The sequence below is a fragment of the Gymnoscopelus microlampas genome, assembly GCF_963454915.1.
Source record: "Gymnoscopelus microlampas genome assembly, chromosome: 10".
Lineage (NCBI taxonomy): Eukaryota > Metazoa > Chordata > Actinopteri > Myctophiformes > Myctophidae > Gymnoscopelus > Gymnoscopelus microlampas.
The window spans coordinates 49,235,862-49,259,784 of record NC_139947.1 but is presented as its reverse complement, the minus strand read 5'-3'; the positions used below and the strand labels follow the sequence as shown (position 1 = coordinate 49,259,784).

Here is a 23,923-nt window from a genome sequence, read left to right as displayed (position 1 = left end):
CACATGACACATGTGCAGCCCTATGAATAGCAGTATGGACTTTAAAATGTATCGTTTTTTTAAAGTGAGTCATGTTGTGATGACCACACACCGCCCACTTCACACTGGGTGTGATTTTTCCCCTCTACACACCAAATCTCTTTGCTGAAAGTAAAATCTGCTGTTTTTGGCAAATGTTCCTCCCAGAATAGGGATGCTAGGGTTCAATTTGCTTCCAACAACTCTGTTGTTCTCTCCAGACAGGTACATTATGTGCAGATTACATGGTTGGTACACAAGCACACAGATGCATGTACTGTATACACACAAAGACACACAAATTGATATGTATTTGGCCACGGACCCCCATCTGAAGATATTTTGTGCCAGAGACCCCAAGAAGAGATTTGTGTTAAAAAAAAATCACACCCTGTGTGAAGGAAGCGGTGCCTTTGGGGCCCTATTGGTGGTTTTAGTCCATGTACAAAATTTGTACTCCCTAGCAGAATAGCAGATGTACAAAGCTCACATTGTGAAAAAAAAAATCTCGTCTGCCCTAAATGTAATTCCTGGGGACGCCACTGACCACGTAGCCTGGTAAACCCTCCCTCCGGAAATCTCATTTCCATTTGATTTCAGGAGTGAGTCTGGCATGAACGCCCATTCTGCAATATTGGCTGTGTACGCCAAACTGACGAGCCTATCAGCGTCGTCGCACATCGTTCTGTGATTGACAGCGACAGTTGGCCAATCAGGTGGCGAGTTCGAGTGAGCCCGAATGGCACCGAGTGCAGCCTGAATACAGCCGACAAAACACGAACGGCAGCCATCTTTTCTGTCCGCTATTTTCTTCGCTGTTTTTTTTACTTCAAAAAGCTCTCAAACGTATATTTTGAGGCACGGAATTTACTTATAAGATATCGTTTGGATAGAATTTAGTTGTTAAACTTCATATATGTGGTCAATTAATCATGACAGAGCCTATTTAAAAATAAAAATTCAGAGAACCGGCCGGGGCGGGCAGTGACACACAGTGTCAGTGACTCACTCTTGAAATCAAATGGAAATGAGATTTCCGGAGGGAGGGTTTACCAGGCTACTGACCACGTGGCTCTCTCTCACATGCTTTACTAGGATCCGGTGGGAAAGGCCTGTTTGCATCCCACCCACATAGCCTACAGTATAATATCCAGGAAACAGCCAGAAGCATGCTAATCACCTGGGAGCCGCTCTACTACTAAGATAACACAAGAGGCTGCAGGAGCAGAAACAGCAGAAACATTCTAAAACCTCGCTGCATCCCCCAAATGACCACAATAACTCATGGATTAACGTTCTCAGACGCCACCATTGATTTCACTCATCTGGAGTCCATAGAGCAGAGGGTGTTCCGGGGGGGGGGGGGCCGTAGCTGAATGGTTAGAGCAGTTAGTTCTCAAACATCTTGTGTGCCAAGGACCCCCCAAACTGATACGTATTTTGGCCGCGGACTCCCCATCTGAAAATGTTTTGTGCCAGGGACGCTCAGAAGAGAAGATTTGTTATAAAAAAATGATTCAACATTTTTCACAACCCTCTCAAGATTTTTTTCTAAAATGTTCAAAAATAGCAGATGTACAAGTATATGTGCTGTTTTTGAATAGCCAACGGGGGGGTTCCTCCAGTTCCACATTTCATCAACACCATCAGTAGTTAAAAAAAAAACAAAAAAACATAGCCAGTCACATAAGACACAAGCGACCACACTCCATATGGTTCATAGCCAAACAGATCACCTGTAGACATAGGCACCCAAAAGCAACCACATGACTTGTCCTATTCACATTTCCCAGGGTTATGAGTTATGCCCCGGACAGAGATTCTGTATGCAGAAAAAATTCTCAGGACATTGATGGCTTGTAGTATAATGATGATGATGATTAGATGCAAGATCCTGAATGATGGCGGTAGTTATATATACTGTATATATCTTTTTGCCGGACCCAGGGGGTCTGGCTTACATGAGGCTTTGTACCTGTTTTCTCCATACATGGGCATACCCCCTTTGTCCTTAGGCCCCAGCCATAAAAGTCTGTGACCCTTTCGTCCATACATGGGCATGTTTTGTACCTGTTTTCTCCATACATGGGCAAAAAACAGGTTTTGGTCACTTTGTCCTTAGGCCCCAGCCATTAAAGTCTGTCCCCCTTTCGTCCATACATGGGCATAGACACAGGCTGACACGTCATGTGAAGTCTGGGTCTGGCAGAACCAGGTCTCCTGGTCTTGTTTATCAATCGCAATTTTATTTTTCTGTTGCTGTTGGTAGTCATGGCAGCCAGTTCCCACCTGATGTCGTGTGGGAGTTCAGACTGCTCCAGATCGTACTGAATAACTGCTAGCTTGCATAACGTCTTCAAAGTAGGACTCAAGTCTAAGATGTACATGTCACTGGGTGTGTTGAGGATGACACGGTCTCCCACCATGCAACAGCACATGCCATACATTGGCCACTGGCCACAGAAGAAGGTTGAGCCCTGAGGCTCAACCCTCTTCAAGGAGAAGGTCTCTGGATTGAATTTCCACAGATCATTGAAGGTCTGGTCACCATGGGCACCAAATATGTACAGCTCTCCATTGTAGGCAAAGACTGTATGAGTGTAGTGATTGTAGCGTCCTCCTGGAAGTCGTGCAGAAGGTGTGTTCAGCCAGCAGTTGGTCTCTGTGTCAAACACTCTGATGTTGCTGTAGTATGTCCCACTTCCGGTTCCCTCTCTGCAGCCCCCAAATGTAAACATCTTTGTCCCGATGATGGTGGCAGAATGACATAATCTTTCATGTGGCGGAGTGCCACTGGTGTTAATTAAAGCCCAGACCATTGTGGTGGTGTCCAACTTGTGGATGTCATTAGTGAATGTAGTGTTGGTTACTCCTCCATAGATGTACATGACCTTCCCCAAGACACAGGCTGAGTGGTAGATCCTGCCCTCTGGAACATTCCCAGACACCCTGGGTTTGAACCAGCTGTGGGTGTCGATATCAAATGCATAAAGCACGTTGCAGTAAGACCGTCCTCCACAGATGTAGATGGTATCTGCTATCAGCACAGCTGTGTAGCCGACGCCGACAAGAACGGAGGGAGCGTCAAGGCGAGGTTCTCCTCTTCCAGGGGTCACTGGGGGAAAATTCATCCAGCGTGAAGACACTGTGTTGAAAACGTCCACGTCAACCGAAACTCGACCGTCACAGACCCTCCCGAAGGCGTAAATCTTGTGCTCCACTGCAACGGCAGCATAATAATAATAATAGGCTCCATTCACCGCCCAGATCAACATCTCTCACACCGTAGAACAGGTCGGCTTCGTAATGACCGGCTCTGAACGACAACAATGTCCGCGTTATTGCTTATATTGGTTCAGTGGCACATAATGTCATGCACAGCCTGGCCAATCCACAAAGCCGATCAGCTGGGTAGGCCAATCAAGGAAGCCGATGACTGTTGATCTCCTAATATGGAAAATTGAATCCCCCCACACGCTACACGGCAGACAGCGGGTTCGGCTACACGGCAGACAGCGTGATCGGCTACATGGCAGACAGCGTGTTCGGCAGGCAGCGCGTTCGCTGCTGCTGTTCTATCATGTGACATTCAGTGTAGGCTGTTGTGTATGGCCGTGTTGGAAATATATTTGCGAGTGAGTAGTTTATTGTAACTTTATGACTACTGCTGAGCAACTATTTTGAACACACTGATGAAACCCTAATTTTCATCGGTTTTATTTACCATACAAACGCATCTTGCCTCTTTCCGGCGCTTAGGCTACTTGCTTTCTCAAATGCCGTTAGGCTGTGTGCTACAGCTGTGTCTGCTGGTATGTTGTTGCACTGTTAATGTGGGGAGGGGGGGGGGGGTTGCTGTTTCACCCACGGGCCGCGTTTAAACAGTACTAAAGTCGAATGACGTTGTAACATTGTTGTTGCAAACTTGGCAAATTAGCTTAGTTTGCACCGTGTCTGCTTTTCAATTTCCGAACCAGTTCCATAGGCCGATGTCGAATTATTTACTAGGGAACAACTCCTCTTTGTGTCTGTCTGTCTAGAGAGTGCTTGGTACTGCGCTGCGCTGCAAGAGGAGATTACTAAAATGGGAGGGACCGGTGGAAGCATGTATGAGCAAAAAGAACAGATCTTCAAGCTAACAACACGCCGAGTCGCGACGCGTTGTTAGCTTGTAGATCTGATCTTTTTGGCGAATGACACCGCCGTACTACAGAAGTATAAATTAAGGTATAGAACTGCAACTCATAGAATGTGCACTCGCTGTGTCGCGATCTATACGATCTCTCTGAAAAGGCAGATCGTATGCCTTTATACAGTCTGTTTGGAAAACAGCCTGTATTGACTTACTGCCGTGAGAACTGTCTCTCTCTCTCTCTCTCTCTCTCTCTCTCTCTCTCTCTCTCTCTCTCTCTCTCTCTCTCTCTCTCTCTCTCTCTCTGTGCGTGTTGCTGTGTGTGTCTGTGTGAGACACACACACACAAAATTGTTGCGCAATAATGGAGTTTCATACAAACTGTACATCGTAAGTACATTAACGGCGCGGAAAGCACCGATCCCAATAGCCAGAACAACACTGAGCAATATTTGTGCAAAGTGTGGAGTCAGTTGGAGCACGTGCGTGCTGTGAGACCCTCCACAACGCTGTGAGACCCTCCACAACGCTGACTCTGCTCTCCATGGGTGTCGCGGCTGAATTTGTGTAGAAAGATGAAGGCTCTGGTCCATTTAGTGTAGCACAGGGGTTCTCAAACATTTTTTTAATTTCAAGGACCCCCATAACTCTGAGAGTGTACAAATGGAACCAAATGGACCCTTATGGGTTCATTTGGTTCCATTTGTACACTCTCAGAGTTACACACCCGTAAGGGGCCATTTGGACACAGGGACCACACTTTGAGATCCACTGGTGTAGCGGAGTGTTTCCAGTGAGCCCAACATGCACAATATCAGCACCCTGACTCTGTTTGACCAGAAGCAGGAGCAGAGCCTTCATTAATTTAGAACTAGTCCAAACCCGGGGATGTGCGCAGTCAAAACGATTTGCAGACTTTGGTTGATACACAGTAGCCTATATGCTTAGTTACATTTTGGGAGAGCAAGTTTGTTGCGGTCTTGCATGCTACTTTTTACTCCACTGCAGTGATTTGAAGTCACTTTTATAACAATACTTCCATTAACCAAATAAGCTCTATTTTATAAGTAGCCTTGTAAGTATAAGTGAGGTCGGAGAGGCTTGCTGTCGGTATTATGGCCAGAGTGCGGGAGCCTCATTCTGTGATTTCTTCAACTGGTTGGCTGCATGTAGAACAGCAAGAACATAGATTTAGACTTTAGAAAGATAATACCAAAACAACAACATTTTTACATATTGTCTAATAGTTCAGGGGGGGGAAAACAACGCCAGTTTGGAGGGAGGGGGCTCCATTCACGCTGTTTCACAGGTCTCTGTATAGGGATAATTTCTTTGCTCTACGCACACATAAGCCAGCACGCGCATACATTAAGGTGATGGATAGTGGAACAAAATCATCAGTAGTAAAACGCCTGATAGAGAACGTTTAGGTCCGCCGCCACTTGGAGCCCGTCGGGCCCTTAAATCACCTCGAAGAAGAAGAAGAAGCTCCTAAAACTGTCTCCTCACAGCCAGAGGATCGATGGCTCACTCCAACCTATAGCTTCTCTGGTTGTACGGTGGTGTCGGCCCCCCGGAAATGGACGATCTACAAGCTCACAAAGCGTCACAACGTGACGCTTTGTGGGCTTGTAGATCGGCTATTTCCGGGGGCCCAACCCCGGGCGCGCAACGAAGCATAAATCCAGCTAAAATATAATACACTTCCTGGCATTCTCACCCACCTCATATTTACTCCCTCCCTACACTATATCACACACACACACACACACACACGTTGGCCCGTGTTACCGTTCACACACGCACAGTAGGCCAATAAAGTACAGGCAACACACACACACGTGTAGACTACATATTACAATCCACTTCCTTCTCTTCCAAGTCCAGTCTCACAGCACAGCGAGACGCAGTCGCGTCCCAGATGTGCCGATCACGTTTCACAGCTGGATGCACTTAAATATACTATACCCTGTCCCGACCCTCCTCTGGCTTTCACTCTTTGACACACACACACACACGTGCGTGTACGTACGTGTGCAGAAACCATAGACGGCTTCAGATGTACCACACGTGGCCAGGAACAACTCATAAAGATCTCATTTCAAGTTACAAGACACACATTCTTCTCAAGCAGCGTCGGCCAAACTTACTCGGCGAGCGTGTTATTACCTCGGCTGCATTGGAAATGAGGGCTTTGCCCCTCAAATGTACTCCCGCGTATAAATAAAGGTGATGATGATTAAGTTACTAGTAGGGATGCACGATTCATCCGGTCATCATATCGGCATCGACAATATCGGCCTTTAAAAATGCACCATCGGTATCGAACCGATGTGAACATTTTTGCCGTTATTTGATTTTATAATGTTTATGTTTGAATATGGCCTTTCTGTGTGGAGTTTGCATGTTCTCCCCGTGTCTCCTCACAATGGTCTCTATACTGCCTCCCCCTGGTCAGCCGGGCCGCCTGATGGAGGGGAAAGGAAGTGGTTGGAATAACGTGTTCCTTCCACGCGCTACGTCCTACCGGGGAAACTCCCCCCTGTCAGGTGATAAGTAGCCTCGATCTCCAGGCTTTTATTTTCCTTCACGTTTTGCTCAAAAAGAAAGCCTGGACCAAGCTGTTGACATTTCCCACAGTTCTGGGCTCTCCCTAGGCTGGCAGAGGGAGAGTAGCGCCCATGATTACAATTGGCACTGGGTGAAAAAATGGGTTACAAAATCGTGGGATAAAAATCATAGAATAAATATATGTTGATTTGTTTGAATGTGAAGCTGAAAAAAGCTGTGTATGATGATGAGGGCTACAGATTCCATCAGGTGTTTTCTGGAAAAGCTTTCAAAAAGCTCAACAAGTTATATACACTAGTTAAAGTGTAGTTTAAGTTGTTTGAACTAACATGTGCATCAGAAGGCCTGTTAAAACAGGTAATAAGAATGAAGTGTTTATTAGAATTCTGCATCTGCACCCAGAATCACAGTTGCTGTATAACAGGTGTAAGGTAAACCTTACTGGAAACTTGTATTGCGATATCGGTATCTATATCGATTTGACGTAATAATCTTACTGTAATATATTACTTCATAAAAATGCTTACTACTAATGCTGCTAAGTGTCGGCTATAACATACAGTATATGAGTTTTTCTACAGCTACATGACTATGCCATTCCACATTTATATGGCTCATTGCGCAATTAAATGTATGAATGTGTATATATTTTTTTATTATAGTCTTATATTATGTTATTATTATTTTTTTTTTTACTATTGTCATTGTTGTTGTAGTACAGTAAAAAACAATGCATTTGGCTTCTTGTACTTCTATGAGTGGTGACAAATAAACCTTCTTGATTCTTAATAGTAGATAACAGTAGTAGTAAGTAAATAGTTACTGCCCAAGCCCAACACTGTTGTCAAACATACCGAAACACTCGGGCCAAAACCAGCCCGGTTAACAAACACACATCATGATGTCATATGAGTCGACTAACAGGCGGCCTTCCACTCCGTATTAGGATGGGCGTCGCTTTGCCAAAAAGACTCTGATTCTACAAGCCAAGTTAGCTTGTAGAATCATGTCCGCTTGGCAAGCGGCACCGTCTCGTGGCGGATTGGTCATAAATCCAGCTTTTAGAGTTGTAGAGCTGTAACACTTGGGACAAGAGGACGTGACACAGGGCCTGTCTGTAAAAGTAATTGAGATGGTCCTCGTGGTGTCTAAGAGACTGGCTCTCAACGCGCGGTCTGGGGGACCGCACAAGGGGTCCAAATGGACCTTAACAGGGTCTGTAAATCTCAGAGTTAAACTAACAAGGTCCCAGAGATTTCACAAGGTCCCAGAGATTAAACATGGTATCGTGGTGGTCTAATGCAAGGGTTCCTAAACTTTTCAGGCCGTGACCCCCAAAAATAATCATATTTGAACTGGGGGCCCACCCTGACAAGCACTTGGAATTGTAGGCATTTCATTTAGTTTGACTCGGTTCCACAGATAAACATTGTGAAAATTTGCCGATCTACAAGCTCACAATACCTCGCACTGCGAGGCGTTGTGAGCTTGTAGATCGGCAAATTTTCACAACGTTTGCCTCTTTCTTACGTAATATTTCTTAAAAGATAAAAAGGTCTTAAAAGTCCTTAAATTGTGAGTTTAAAGAAATGTGCAGATACCCTGTTATACACTTATACTGTATGTTGGTTTGTTTAATGTTTCAGTGAGAAAACAATGTTGCACATTAAGCTAATCATCTGGGGACCACCCCCCACAAAAAAAATATTAATTTGGGGGGGCCCGAACCGACCCCCAGTTTAGGAAGCACTGGGTGCAATGCATATCAAAGTGGGGGTTTCATCCTTGAAATGTAAAAAAAAAAGTTGGAGAATCACTGGAGACTTGAGGTGCGTCGTGTGCCCCAATGTGTCATACTTTTCCTTTTCTGTCTACATTACCGCAGCACCCCTCCCTCCCTCTCTCCCTCCCGTTCTCCATTTGTTCCATCTGGTTGTCATTATGCTCTACTCTACTCTCTCTCTGTGCACATTCTCTGCAAAGTAACTAGTAACTAAAGTTTTCAAATAATTGTAGTGGAGTAAAAGTACAATATTTGTCTCTGAGATGTAGTGGAGTAGAAGTAAAAGTATTGAAAATTGGAAATACTCCAGTGAAGTAAACATACCTCAAAATTGTAATTATGTACAGTACTTGAGTACATGTACTTAGTTACTTTACACCACTGACCATTTCCCCCAAACCCTTCGTTCTGCCCATGCTTGATCTTCTCCTCAGTCAAATCCAGTGGTTGGTGGAAAGTAACTATAAGTCCCTTTACTCCTGTGTTAATGTTGACAGCAAATTCTGATTCAATCTTAGTCTTAGTCTTTTGAATAACACAACATTTAGTTTTAGTCCTATTTTAGTCATCTGAAATTGTTTAGTCTTAGTCTAGTCTTAGTCGACTAAATATCAAAATCTTAGTCATTAACACTGCTTTACTCAAGTACTGCACTTAAAGGAATAGTTCGCCCCAAAAATGCATTCCCAAGCCATTAATTTGATGACCGGCAGCGGTTCCGGTAGGAGACACAAAGAGTCTCCTTTGTGTCTCCTACCGGAACCGCTGTCTACCTGGTCATCAAATTATTGGACGTCACAAATGTAACACCCGGATTTGCTCCAATCTTTTTTTTTAAAAGATATTTTTGGGGCTTTCTCTGCCTTTATTGATAAGATAGTGGGCTGCGACAAAAACAAAAAAATATCCATGAATTCAAGTCTCCATGGGGTGACTAATACATAGAATTAGTCACCCGCAAAAAAACGTGCGGGTGAACTATCCCTTTAAGGATAATTTTGAACGTACGTTTTACTCCACTACAATTATTTGACAGCTTTCGTTACTAGAACTTTGGATTATAATTACAATATATATTATTAACCCTTTTAATACCTATTTCATACTTCAGCTATTTGAAAACAGACGATCTACTGAAGCTCACAACGTGCTGTGAGCTTGTAGATCGACTATTCTTTAAAAAAAAAAGAGAAATTTAGAAAAAAAAAATTTAAATAAGGAATGTGACATTCATAATTAGTACTTTAACATTGGTCCTATAAGTATATTTTCATGACAATACTTTTGTACTTTTACTGAAGTAAAATTTGGAATACAGGCCTTTTTTACTTGGAACAGAGTATTTCTACTTGTGGTATTGCTGCTTTCACTTAATAAAATAAATCTGAGTACTTCTTCCACCTCTGATCCCTCCCTCCAACCACCGTCTGACCCCTCGCCCACGCCGTCTCATGGTTTTCCTACCTTTGAGCTTTTTCCAGTAAGAAAAATATACATTCCAGCTGCGCAAATAATTCCTTTCTGAATGATCACAGGACAGAGGAAACTCCAAAGCTAGTCAATGGAACCATTGTTTTTCTTGTTGTTGTTTTTCTTATTAATCCATTAAGACCGGGAAAGCATCTGTTTCATTTTAAGATTTCTTTGGGCTATTCAAAAATGGTGCTATGAGCTTGTAGATCTGCTATTTTTTGAAAAATCGTGAAGTTGTGCAGATACAACATTACAATATTTGTAACTAAAATCTTTGCTGCATGGGACTAAATATTTTGAGATGGGGGTCTGCGGGCAAATACATATCATTTTGGGGGTCCTTGACATGAAGTTTGAGAACCACTGATGAACCAGAAGCAAATATTTTAGTTACAAATGTTTGCTGAAAAAATATATAAATAAATATATATTCAAAGATTTGCACAAACTTTCACGATAAAAAAAAGCAGATCTACAAGCTTTGAATAGCTAAATAAATGTCACTTCCTATATAGATTCAATTTCAAAGGGCGGATGCTGGGCCTTGGTTAAACTACAACACCCAGAACCCTCCTTTCTTACCCGTCTTAGCTGACTGTGCGAACAGATCACATTAACTACAACACCCAGAACCCTCCTTTCTTACCCGTCTTAGCTGACTGTGCGGCTGTTGTCGTCGTCGTAGTTCCTCCTGGTTGCGTTGCGTTTGCGGGTTGCTGGGTTGTTCCGGGGGACGTCCTCACAGCAGTGGGCTGTAACGTAATGTTAACGTAGGTTGCAGGTGTGGTCGTTGCTCCCCGTGTGGTGGTTGTGGTTGTATTGGGCTTTGGGTCGCTGTGATTGGGTGAGGTGACTGAAGTTTTCTCCTCAGAGGAGGTGGGGGTGGTGCTGCTGGTGGTGGTGCTGGGTTCTACTGTGCTAGTGGTGGATTCCTGCCTCGGAGTAGTTGTGTCCGTGGCGCGAGTGTTCGCTGTAAGTTCACCTGCAAAAGAGATGGAAGCAGTGGTGTAAAAAGTACTCAAATGTTTTACTGAAGTAAAAGTATCAATACTGCAATGTACAAATTCTCCGTTACAAGTAAAAGACCAGAATTCAAAATGTACTTGAGTAAAAGTACAAAAATATTGGTATCAAAATTGTACTTTAAGTACCAAAAGTAAAAGTACACATTATGCACAAAACTTCCATTTCATGTTTTCAAAATGTATACAATAATTTGAAAATAGTCTATATAGGGCTGAAGTGGTTAAAAATCTACAAAGTAACTAGTAACTAAAGTTCTCCAATAATTATAGTGGAGTAAAAGTACAATATGTGCCTCTGAGATGTAGTGGAGTTGAAGTAAAAGTACTGAACATTGGAAATACTCCAGTAAAGTAATAGTATCCCAAAATTTAACTCAGTTCTTGAGTAAACGTACAATACAACACTGGATGGAAGCCATATGATTATGGCATAATCGACCTCATGAATCCATACAAGCTACAGTATATTCTGATAGTATTCTTGCTATAGAGTGTTCATTCAGTAACGGGGTCGATCTCCTCGTCTCTCCAGCTCTTTAGTAAAAGAAAATAGGTTTTCAGGTTGGTCACCACCAGGAGAGAGTATCACCCATTTATCCACTACAATTTTATATTGTTCCAGTTTTTCACTTCCAGTTTCATGTGTTTATCCGGCTGTACCATGGGGGTTTTCAAACTTTTCATGTCAAGGACCCCCAGATTGATGTATTTGGCCCGCGGACCCCCATCTGAAAAGCTTTTGTGCCAGGGACCCCCAGAAGAGATGATTTGTGTTAATACATTTCAAAATAATGTAAAGAAAATGTCCAATTCTTTTAAGACTTTTTTTTTTTAATGTTCAAAAATAGCAGATGTACAAGCTCGCGGTGCAGCACGAAGTGACGTGCTGTGAGCTCGTAGATCTGCTATTTTTTTAATAGTCAACATATAAATGGCCCCCTGGAACCCCTCCCCCAAGGACCCCTGGTGTCCTTGTTTTCTAAATGTTTTCTAAATCCTAACAGTATGGTGCTCCAACTTGTCCATGTCAAGAACCCCAAAATGTAATAGCCAAAGAAATCTTAAAATGTCACAGATGCGTTCCCGGTCCTAATGGATTCATCGCACATTTCTAACCTGTTAATACTCCCGCCTGTGCTGTCGTCTGTGTAGCCGCCGCGGGGTTAAACGTAGCTTTGGTTTCAGGTGGTGGCGGCGGCGGTGACGGAGTGTAGGTTGTCGTGCCGTCTCTTGTAAGGGCAGACGGGCTTGGCTTCACCGTCAGACTCAGTGCAGTAGGTGTCTGGGCTTCAGCCATTTTTAATGAGGGGCCCTCGGACGGAGCAGGCTGTGCCTGTGGCTGAAACCGAGCCATTTCCGTGCCAAGCGTCTCCTCCTCCTCCCGAGGAGGAGGATCGGGTGATCCGCCCGGCTCCGCACGCATCACCGTTGGAACCGGATCACTTCCTGAGCCTTCCCCCCCCTCCTCTTTCTGTGGGAGCGGTCCTCTGTCCTCGGAGCCGCCCGGTGCTGCCGTCACTGGATCGCCACCTGCTGCGGGTTAGATTTGATGTTTCATTAGATTTTTATTAGACGTTATGTTTAAAACAGGGGTCTTAGACATTTTTGCAGGTCAAAGGACCCCTGATCGACGCTGATCTAAAAGCTCACAATGCGTCACATGGTGGAACCGAGTGAACTAAATTGAATGCCTCAGCAGCAAGTGCTTGTGAGGGTGGGGGGTCCCAAGTTCAAATATGATTATTTTGGGGGGTCCCCAGTTCAAATATGATTATTTTGGGGGGTCCCCAGTTCAAACATGATTATTTTGGGGGGTCATCATGGCCTGAAAAGGTTGAGAATCACTGGCCTAGGGGGGGTGGGGACCGACAGTGGTCCCCACAAATGTAACACCCGGACTTGCTCCAATCTGCACCAACACTGTTCAAGGGTCTGCCATGAGAATAGCCACACTAGGGGCCATGTGTGCCTCCCAGGGGCCCCGAGGGGGCCATAAGGGGGGCCACAGGTTCACCGTTGTTCCAATTCGACGTTCCCAGGGGTCTAGCATAAGAATAGTCACACCCAAAAACTAAATCTATTGCACACTTATGGGACACTACACTACAGCAGTGTTACTGCAGTGTTCAAATGGCCATAACTCAGTGTAATATAGGACTAGATTTGAAGGCAACATATCGGCCTGAAAATCTAGTTAATATTATAGATTTTGTACACATAGAGTAATAATGCAAATATGACATTTCTGACCATTTCATCCTGCTGTTTATACAGACAAATGGAAACAATTCTAACGATTATGCCAACGTAATTGCAATTATAGATCAAATACAAATTGCGTTAAGGTGATTGCGTAACAAATATAACGGGGCTCACCTGCGGCAGCGGGGTCAGTTACACCGCTGGAGGGCGTGGTGCTGGAGGGCGTGGTGCTGGTGACGGCGGGCCGAGGTGACGTAGCCCTGCTGAACGCCAGGCCCGCCGTGTCGCTCCTGGGCTTAGAGGCGGTGGGCTGGGTTAGAAGCGGCCCCCCACCGCCACCACCGCCGCCGAGGTTCCGGGTGGAGAGGGTGGATAGAACAGAGGCGGTGGACCGCACGTGGGACAGGGCCGTCCTGGGCTCCTGCGGAACCTCGTTTGTGCCGTCTCGGTCGGCGGCGAGTCTGTCCTCCCGGACCGTCCCGTCGTCGCCTCCGGCGGGATAAGGAGTGTAACTGGTGGGCGGAAGAAGAAGAAGAAGGGGAGGTTTGGAGGAGGTGCTGACGATCACCTGGGCGGACGAAGGGAGGAGGGAGGAAAGGAGGGGAGTGAGGAAGAGGATGGACAGGGCGGCCATGTTCTTCCTCTGAGGGGGGCGGGGCGATAAAGGGGTCCCTCGGTCGGTCGGTCAGGTCGGTCCGTGGCGTGCCGCCGTCAAACCATCTTCCCTTCCCAGCGGTCCTCTGTTGATGGAGAACAGACACACATTCTTGTCAGATCAGTGAAACTATAAACTCCAGGGACGTGCACAGATAGACTCTAGGTGGTGCTAGAGCACCTGCCCTTTGCCCTCTTGACCAGAAGTGCCCTTTTGAAAAAAGTTTTTTTTTTTTTTCAGTTTACAGCAGGGGTCTTCAACAGGGGGTCCTCAGAGTTACTACAGGGGGTCCGCCAAATCTTTATGTGATATGATTTTTCTTTTTACCATAACCACTCGAAACCTAGCATCCCTTTTCTGAGGAGCGCTGCGAGGCGTTGTGAGCTTGTAGATCTGCTATTTTTGGCAACTTTTTGGCAAACACGCAAGGTGCCCTTTTTTTTTACTTGAGCACCTGCCCCTCAAAATTCCCCGCAAACGCCACTGATAAACTCTGTTTTTGGGCAAAACAAGCACGAGAACAGCAACCTGAATGCAGCATGGTGACAATATATATGCACATCTTATGTAACCCACAGGAGTAATCCTCTGGTCACATGGATAAATATTAACCCATTAAAACCGGGAACGCATCTGTGTAACCACTTTAACCATTATTTTATACTTTCGCTATTCAAAAATAGTAGATCTACAAGCACATAGCACGGTCTGCTATTTTTTTTTAATTGTGAAAATGTGTGCAAATTTGTGTTAAAGCAAACATTTTTAACTCAAATCTTTGCTCCTGGGGGGTCCCTGGAACAAAATATTTTGAGATGGTGGTCTGCAGCCAAATTCATATAATTTTTTGGGTCCTTGACATGAAAAAGTTTGATCACCACTGTTTCTAGAAAAGTGTTTCAGAAAAGAGTTTCAGAAAAGTGTTTCAGAAAACTGTTAGGATTTAGAAGGCATTTGTAGAATGGTATCTCAGGTGTTAATGGGTTAATTCAGATGGATTCTACATTAACAGTGCGTAAGTAGCCTTTGGAACCAACGGTTCCCGAGCCATGTGCTGCAGCACATGCAGGATACTATCTCCTGTTTCTGCAGCATGAGTCCACCCTCTGGACATGATGACGCTAGCATGTCACAAGGACTTACCCCCCAATCCAACCCTTGATGCTGCTGAGAGTCAAGCAGGGAGGCACTGGGTCCCATTTTATGGTCTTTGGTAATGACCCAGGGGCCAGGGGATTGAACCCTGACCTCCCAATCTCATATCCATATTTCAGATTTTTAAAATATTTGTACTGTATGACAGTGACACACAAAGTAGTGAAAATAGCCGATCTACAGGCTCACAACACATCACATTGTGACATGTTGTGAGATTGTAGATCTGTTATTTTCACTATTGTAACAAATTTGGACAATTTTAGAGAAACATAATGACATGCCCAAAAATAACGCCATGTTGAAAGTGGTCTCACTGAGTTTTATAAATATTGAACCAATGAAACATATTAACAAGAGCTTTTGACTAAATAACAAAATCGGATATTTTTTCCATTTCCCGAAAAGTAACGGTTTTGGGAATACAAGGTTTCTACCCGATGGTGACAATATGTAAACAACACGGACAAAGGCTAAAAACATCTCCGCCTCCCTCCCGGCAGTGTTGATTTTGACAGAAATGTTTGATTTAGTTTTAGTCATAGTCTTTTGAATAAAATTCCATTTAGTTTTAGTCATATTTTAGTCATCTGAAATGTTTTAGCTTTTGTCTAGTTTTAGTCTAACTAGACAGTTTTAGACTAAATATCATAAGATTATAGTCGACTAAAATCTACAGTTGATTTAGTCGACTAAATTGCATTGTGGCGGTGCCTTGATGGCGTCGTAATGGCTGATTTTACACTTGGTTGCATGCTGAAAACAGCAGATCTACAAGCCCACAACGAGCTTGTAGATCTGCTATTTTCAGAGCGCAACACCCGAGCGCAACCAAACATTAAAATGACTTGTCTTTTAGTTCTACTGGATCTCTTCTCCACTCGTCCCTCACTAACATTTTAGTCTAGTTTTTATTTGTTGACTAAATGACTAAAATTGTCATTATATTTAGTCATCATAGCTCAGTTTTTATTTAGTTTTAATTTAGTATTTGTCAGTGAGGTAGGTAGTCGACTAACATTTTTCGTCATAGTTTTAGTCGACAAAATCAACACTGCCTCCCGGCCCTTCGGGCCTGGTGGAGATAATCAGTGACAGTGTCTAAATGGAGACGGTGTTTATTTGAGCCGTGGGCTGTAATGCTGACTCAGAGGACAGGGTCAACTCAAACACCCCAAGGTCCTTCCTCCTTGCAGCACGACACCACCGGCGGTATAAAGTAACTAAGTACATGTACTCAGGTATTTTTTACTTCATTCAGAATTTACCATTTTAAATACTTTTACTTCTACCCCACTACAGAGGGAAAATATTGTACTTTTACTCCACTTACAATTATATGAATACTAGTTACTTTGTAGATTTTGATTATTATTACAATACACACTAACCACACATAACTCGGCCATTTGAAAATAACAGATCTACAAGCTCACAATGCGTCGCATCGAGCTTGTCGATCAGCTGTAAAGAGTTTTTAACACATTTTGGAACTTGTGAAATGGGACATTCTGCACAATGAGAACGTTTTACTCTTGGTACTTTAAGTATATTTTGATGCTGATACTTTTGTACTTTTACTCAAGTACATTTTTGAATACGGGACTTCTACGTGTAACAGAGTGCAATCTACATTGCGGTATTGATACTTTTTACTTGAGTAAAACATGTGAGAGTACTTCTTCCATCACTGGACACCACCACCACCACCACCAGACGCAGGGTGTGGCGGTGTGGTGTACGGTTACAGAGTATGACACACACACACACACACACACACACACACACACACACACACACACACACACACACCAGACTTTAGCCTATATGTTGCGTAACCCAGAGAGCGTCCAAACTGACCATGCATGGCAGAAAGGCTGTGCAGCAGCAGCAGAGAGAGAGAACCAGATGGTTTCACTCATGGAGGCAGATGGCTGTATTCATTCAACTCCTCTTCCCTTCCATAACATGTACCTCCTCACCCTCCTGACTTTAAAGAGTTCCAAGAAGCATACCCACATCCAGGGTTGGGTTTGCTGAGGGGGAATGGGGGATAAAAACATGCCTCTGCTTTTGATATCCCCTCTCTGCTCATTCATTTGTACAGTATGTCCGGTGGGGGAGATAATTATGGTCAAGCTGAATTAAGTACATGCATTTCCTTGTAGATAAATGTATCTACAAGGAAAATGTAGATAGGTCTGATATTTATGTTTGATAATATCAATAACAATTTAATAAAAAAAGAAAAGGATATTGACTACATTAACCTTGTTATGGGACAATAAAAAAGTCAAAATCTTTAAAAAATGTCCATTTTCCTTTTGAACTCAAAAATATCAAAATTAGTAGATTGACAAGCTCACAACATGCCACGTTCATTTATTATTATGATTTGTATTATATTTTTCAAATCGAACCCGCATAACATAACATTTGGATGAGCGTTATAGCGCCTTGCATTTTCAGCTGGGAAAACGCAAAAAACGGCCTGAATCCATTCAAATCCATTAAAGCATTTTAGATTGTAGCTACACTAGAGGGTCGGGGCGCTGCGCGCCCCTCCCCCCTATCCGCTGCGCGGTGCTTTGTGTTTGTTGGTCTCTATAATATATAAAGCCATAATAGGAGATGTTCCCAATGGAGCTATGCCCAAATATGGAGTGTGTTGTCTGACCTCACTTGGGTCTCGTTGGGCGGTGGTCGGCGATGACGCTAAGGAACAACATGGCCGACTGTAATGTTGTGAGTTTGTGTTGGCCGCAATTAATTATGCTGCGAGGGGGCAGATGTGTGCTGAGCAGTATGAAGTGACCTACAGACTGCGCGTAGTAATTCTGCACGTTGTGGCGTGTCTTGTTAGTGACATTGATATGTTGTTTTTGTGTTTAGTCCCACACAGTGGCAGTTTTTTTTGGGGGGTTTTGGGTTTAGAAATGTATTATTGTAGCTACATACATAGCAACATACGTTTTTCAGAAACCTCTCAGGATTTAGAACAGTGGTTTAGAGTTCTCAAAAATAGCCGTGCCACGCTGTGAGTTGTATATCTGCTATTTTTGACACAGGTTACACGGTTTTCGAAAATTCTTCAAAGTGTCTCTTAAGGGGGTCCCTGGCACAAAACATTTTCAGATGGGGGGGGGGGGGGGGTCCGCGGCCTAATACATATCATTTTGGTGGTCCTTGTGGCACGAAAAAGTGTGAGAACTACTGTATTTAGAAGGCATCTGTAGAATGGGCCGCAGGTCTTCATGGGTTAAACGTGTTCATCTCTTGGTTGATTCCAAGAAGCAGACATTATGTATCTATTCATGTTCCTCCAAGATGTCTTCTGCATCACATCATCACGGGATTGACAGCTGTAACATTGACTCACACACACACACACACACACACACACACACACACACACACACACACACACACACACACACACACACACACACACACACACACACACACACACACACACACACACACACACACACACACACACACACACACACACACACACACACACAGCAGCCTACCTCTGGAGGAGGATTACAGCACCCTGACCCTAGTGTAAGTCATCCAACAGAAACAGCTGTCAAGTCCCATCTACTCAATAACACAATACAGCTGTGGTTCTCAAACATTTTCATGTCAAGGTCCCCCAAAAACTGATATACGTTTGGCCACGGACCCCCATCTGAAAATAATTGTGTGCCAAGGACCCCCATGAGCTAGGATTTGTCGAAACTTTTCAAAAAAGTGACCAATCTCACAGCGCGTTAGATTGGCATTTTTTCGAATATACCCAAAAAATGTAATAGAGCTTAAAGGACGACATCACCCATTTTCAAACCCTCTCACGGATCCCTGGTTGAGAACGAGCGCCTTACAGTCGTACATACATACCACAACACATATAAAAGAACACCCCCACCTCCTTAACAAGCTCATATCGTGACTCAGAGAAAAAAAAGAAAAAAATCCCCTGCCCACACTTTGGTTTCTGTCTGTGTGTGACTCACAGTAGGAGCAAGATAGATACCCCTGGGGGGCATATATACCGCCCCCACCCCACCCCATCCCAACACACGCACACGCACACGCACACACACACACAGAGAGAAACTCCACCGTGAGTCTAACAGGAAATGGAGCACAGAAAAAACAACAGTGAAATTTCATCCCCTTTGGGAGAATTCATTCTTCTGCTGTAGCCTACGTAGTGACTCACCTGGGCCCCATTCATTCATCCATCCATACATTCATCCATCCACACACCCATCCATACGTACATCCATACATCCATCCATACATACAGTATACATACATCCATACATACATACACACACACACACACACACACACACACACACACACACGATTGTATTACTATACTTGTGAGGACATCAACATTTTAAGAAGACGATTTTATAATTGATTTGTTTTTTTGGGACATATTTTACCACAAGTCTAAAGCCGAAAAACAGCAGATCTACAAGCTCACAACGTGTCGCGCTGCGACACGTTGTGAGCTTGTAGATCGGCTATTTTCCGGTGTTTGACATCGCCGCACAACTAAGTATAAAATAGGGTAAAATCTAACCTCAACCCCTCTAAAGGTCTAATCCTAAACCTAACCCCAACGTGCATCTTTTTCTAATTGTAAACGTATCTGTAAAAATCCTTTTTCAACCATAAAATTACAAATTCTCTTGTGAGGACCAAGACAACGGTCCTCACAACATCTATTTCTCATATTCTACTAGTGCATGGGGACGTTTGGTCCTCACAAGTATAGTAACACACACACACACACACACACACACACACACACACACACACACACACACACACACACACACACACACACACACACACACACACACACACACACACACACACACACACACACACACACACACACACACACACACACACACACACACACACACACACACACACACACACACACACATACATACATACATACATACATACATACATACATACATACATACATACATACATACATACATACATCCACACCATCCTCATTCTCTGGTCAACACGTGCCGCAGCGTTTACATCTGGGACTGAGTGGCGTGATGGAGCGTGTGCGTATGTGTGTTTAACGCTCATGAACACATGTGAGGTGGTGTTCTTTGCATGCAGTGAGTGTTATATGTATATGGAAAGAGTGTGTGTGTGTGTGTGTGTGTGTGTGTGTGTGTGTGTGTGTGTGTGTGTGTGTGTGTGTGTGTGTGTGTGTAGTGGGTGGGCACCTTGCTGGAAGTCTGAGAACCTTACAGTAACTGGTGCAGATCTCCACTGAATGAAAGCCTTCTCACTGTATCTACCATCTTATCTTTAAAGTTCCCCGCTTCTATCCAAGCACACAGCCCTGTATTACACAGTGGTGGAAAAAAAAGTACTCACATATTTCACTTAAGTAAAAGTATCAATACTGCAATTTAGAAATGCTCTGTTACAAGTAAAAGTCCGGAATTAAAAATGAACTTGAGTAAAAGTACAAAGTATTGGTATCAAAATGTACTGAAAGTACCAAGAGTATAAAAATACCCATTATGCAGAATGTCCCATTTCACATGTTTTGAAATCTATAAAAATCTTTTGAAGATAGCAGATCTACAAGCTCAAAATGCGTCGATGTGAGCTTGTAGATCGGCTATTTTCAAATGGCCGAAATGTACATAGGGCTGAGGTGGTTAATGTATGTTTTGTAATAATAATCAAAATCTACAAAGTAACTAGTAACTTTAAGTTTTCAAATAATCGTAGTGGAGTGAAAGTACAATATTTGGTTCCGAGATGCAGCTGGACTAACTAAAAGTACAGAAAATTGGAAATACTCCAGTAAAGTAGAAATACCTCAAAACTGTACTTAAGTACAGTACTTGAGTAAATGTACCTAGTTACTTTACATCCCTGGCTATACAATAGCAGCAGAGCAGCTGCAACTTGTCCTTTGGAGACATATACTGTATGGTATGCTACGCTAGCTAGCGGCGCTACAACACAGCTACGTCTCCATCTCTCCACCCACTCACAGTAGCTCTCAGTGTTTATTTTCCCTCCCTGACTCCTCCATCAGTCTCACTCAGAGCCTCCCGGCCACATCCATCTCCATATTTTTTCTTTTTCTCCCTTCCCATCGTTTTAACCCATTCAATCCCAATGGATTCCGAATAGACTTCTTTGGCTATTTTTAGAAAAATCGTGAAAATGTGTGCACATCTTTGAATATATATGTTTTTTAAAAGCGAACATTTTTAACTCAAATCTTTGCTTCTGGGAATTCTACAAAATATCTTCTAAATCCCAACAGTTAAAAACAAAAAGGTGGTGCTAGAGCACCTGCCCTTTGCCCTCTTGACCAGAAGTGCCCTTTTGAAAAAAAGAAAAAAACAGCAGGGGTCTTCAACAGGGGGTCCGGGACCCCTAGGGGGTCCTCAGAGTTACTACAGGGGGTCCGCCAAATCTTTATGTGCTATGATTTTTCTTTTTACCATAACCACTCGAAACCTAGCATCCCTTTTCTGAGGAGAACTTTAGCCAAAAATAGCAGATCTACAAGCCTTGTAGATCGGCTATTTTTGGCAAAGAGGTATAGGTGTAGAGGGAAAAAGAGCAGACCAAGTAAACTAAAAAAAAGTTTTTTTTAACTTTTTCATGTCAAGGACCACCCAAAAATGATTTGGTTCCAGAGACATTACATTACATTACATTACGGTCATTTAGCAGACGCTTTTATCCAAAGCGACTTATGCAGAAGCAAAGATTTGCACCCATTTTCACGATTTCTTTTCAAAAATAGCAGATCCACAAGCTCATAGCGCGGCACTCGGTGCCGCGCTATGAGCTTGTAGATCTGCTATTTTTTTTAGAATAGCCAAAGAAACCTAAAGTGACACAGATGCGTTCCCGGATTGAATCGGTTAAGGTGTTGCTGTTGTTTTGACAAAACGTTATGTTCTCTCTCTCTCTCACTCGGCCGGGGGGCCTGTTGGCCCTCCTATAGCACCGTTAAAATGGAGAGATAAAGCGTACGGCAGACAGACAAGGGTTGCAAGAACACAGAGATAAAGAGAGAGAGAGGGAGTTCTGCTCCGTGGAGATGCCAGGGGCAGAGAGAGAGAGAGGAGGGGGCTGATATGATTAATAATGACAGTGGAGGGTACAGTGTTAGGGAGAGGGGGGGGGAAAGACGAGGGAACCATGCCAGGGAAAGGAGAAGTTGTGGGGCGAGCCGTGCTCAACGCAGAGGGTGTAGACAAGAGCTCAGATACTACACTGTCAAACCATGCTAGTTTAATCATCTATTTTTTCATTTTAGATTTCTTTGGCTGTTCAAAAATAGCAGATAGCAAATCTGGCATTTTTTTAAATATAAATATTTTTTAGGGATGCACCAATATGGAAATTCTTGTCCGATACCGATGTTTGTTTATTTAGTTTTTGGTGTTATTGTTTCTCCCTTTTGTGCAAGGGAAACAAATACATCTTCATTACAGGAAATAACTGTTCAGAATCTGCAGAACACAACATGTAACTTTAACCAGAAGTTTTGCCAATACCGATGTTGATCGATAGTGGCACATATCGGCCAATACCGTTATGCGGTCGAGATATCGGTGCATCCCTAATATATATATATATATATAAGCAAACATTTGTTACTCTCATCCTTATTGCTGCTCATTTGTTAGGGAGTCCCTAACACTCATTCTATAGCAATGATTACTATCAGAATATAAAGCTATTTAACACTTAAAATATATGTATCACTTACACAAAGGGTTCCCACACTTTTCAGGTCGTGATCCCCCAAAATAATCATATTTGAACTGAGGACCCCCCACCCAGAGTTGAGGCATTACATTTAGTTTGACTCGGTTCCACAGATAAATATTGTGAAAATAGCCAAACTACAGCTTGTACTGTAGATCGGCTATTTTCAAAACAATTTACTCTTTCTTAGGTAACATTTGACAATTTGGCCAATGTTTGACCATTCTTTATAGTATGGTCTGTTGATTACTTTTGATGTATAGTAATGCTATTATTATTAGCTTATTTCTTTCATTTTAGAGCTATTAAAAAGGTCTTAAAAGTCCTTAAATTGTCACTAAATGTGCAGATATACCCTGTAATGTATACACTTTGGTTTGTTTACTGATGAGTGAGAAAACAATGTTGCACATTAAGCTAATTAATCATCTGAGGACCCCCAACAATCAAAACTGGGGGTCCCGACCCGCAGTCTGGGAACCATTGACTTACACAACAACATTTAAATTAATACTATAAGTCAGGATTATCTAGTGTAGGTATGTGGGGGCGAGAGGCTGAGTCATAGATGCTATGGGCAGTGTTGCCAGGTTTTGCAAGAGAACCAACCAGAAGCAACCAGGTGTATGAAAACAAGCCCAACAGAGGACTGCCACATGAGCACTTTAAACCTATATGCGCTGGCGGCTATTTGAAAATAGCAGATCTACAAGCTCACAACACGTCGCGAAGCTTGTAGATCTGCTATTTTCATAAATAATCTTATATTAATCTTAAATATAAATATTTTTTTATATTTTTGAAACATTTTAACAACTCAAATCTGGTACTGGGGTCCCTGGCCCAAAATATTTTCAGATGGGGGTCCGCGAACAAATACGTCCTTGACATGAAAATGTTTGAGAACCACTGCAACTGCCAATAATTTACAAGCAACTTTACGGAAAAACAAGCCCAAAGTCGCTTATAATATGCAGAGGTGGCAACGCTGGCTATGGGGCCTGATCTGGAGAATGAAAGAGAAAGAAAAAAAAGCAGCCATGAGTAAACAACAGAATATGAACATGTGTGTGCAGGTGTGTGGACGCATGTGTGCGGGTGTG

At 43.2% G+C, this 23,923-nt stretch overlaps 1 protein-coding gene across 1 annotated transcript in view; it reads right to left on the bottom strand.

The window, feature by feature from the left end:
- The window catches only part of LOC311054402 (uncharacterized protein), a 55,832-nt gene that overhangs the window by 20,899 nt on the left and 11,010 nt on the right, over positions 1 to 23,923 (bottom strand). Inside the window, exons 2-4 of the mRNA XM_084070345.1 lie at positions 13,379 to 13,944; positions 12,119 to 12,535; positions 10,624 to 10,959 (exon numbers count right to left, since the gene is read on the bottom strand). Coding sequence (XP_083926471.1) covers positions 10,624 to 10,959; positions 12,119 to 12,535; positions 13,379 to 13,838 — 1,213 coding nt within the window. The 5' untranslated portion in view covers positions 13,839 to 13,944. The remainder of the gene's footprint in view (positions 1 to 10,623; positions 10,960 to 12,118; positions 12,536 to 13,378; positions 13,945 to 23,923) is intronic.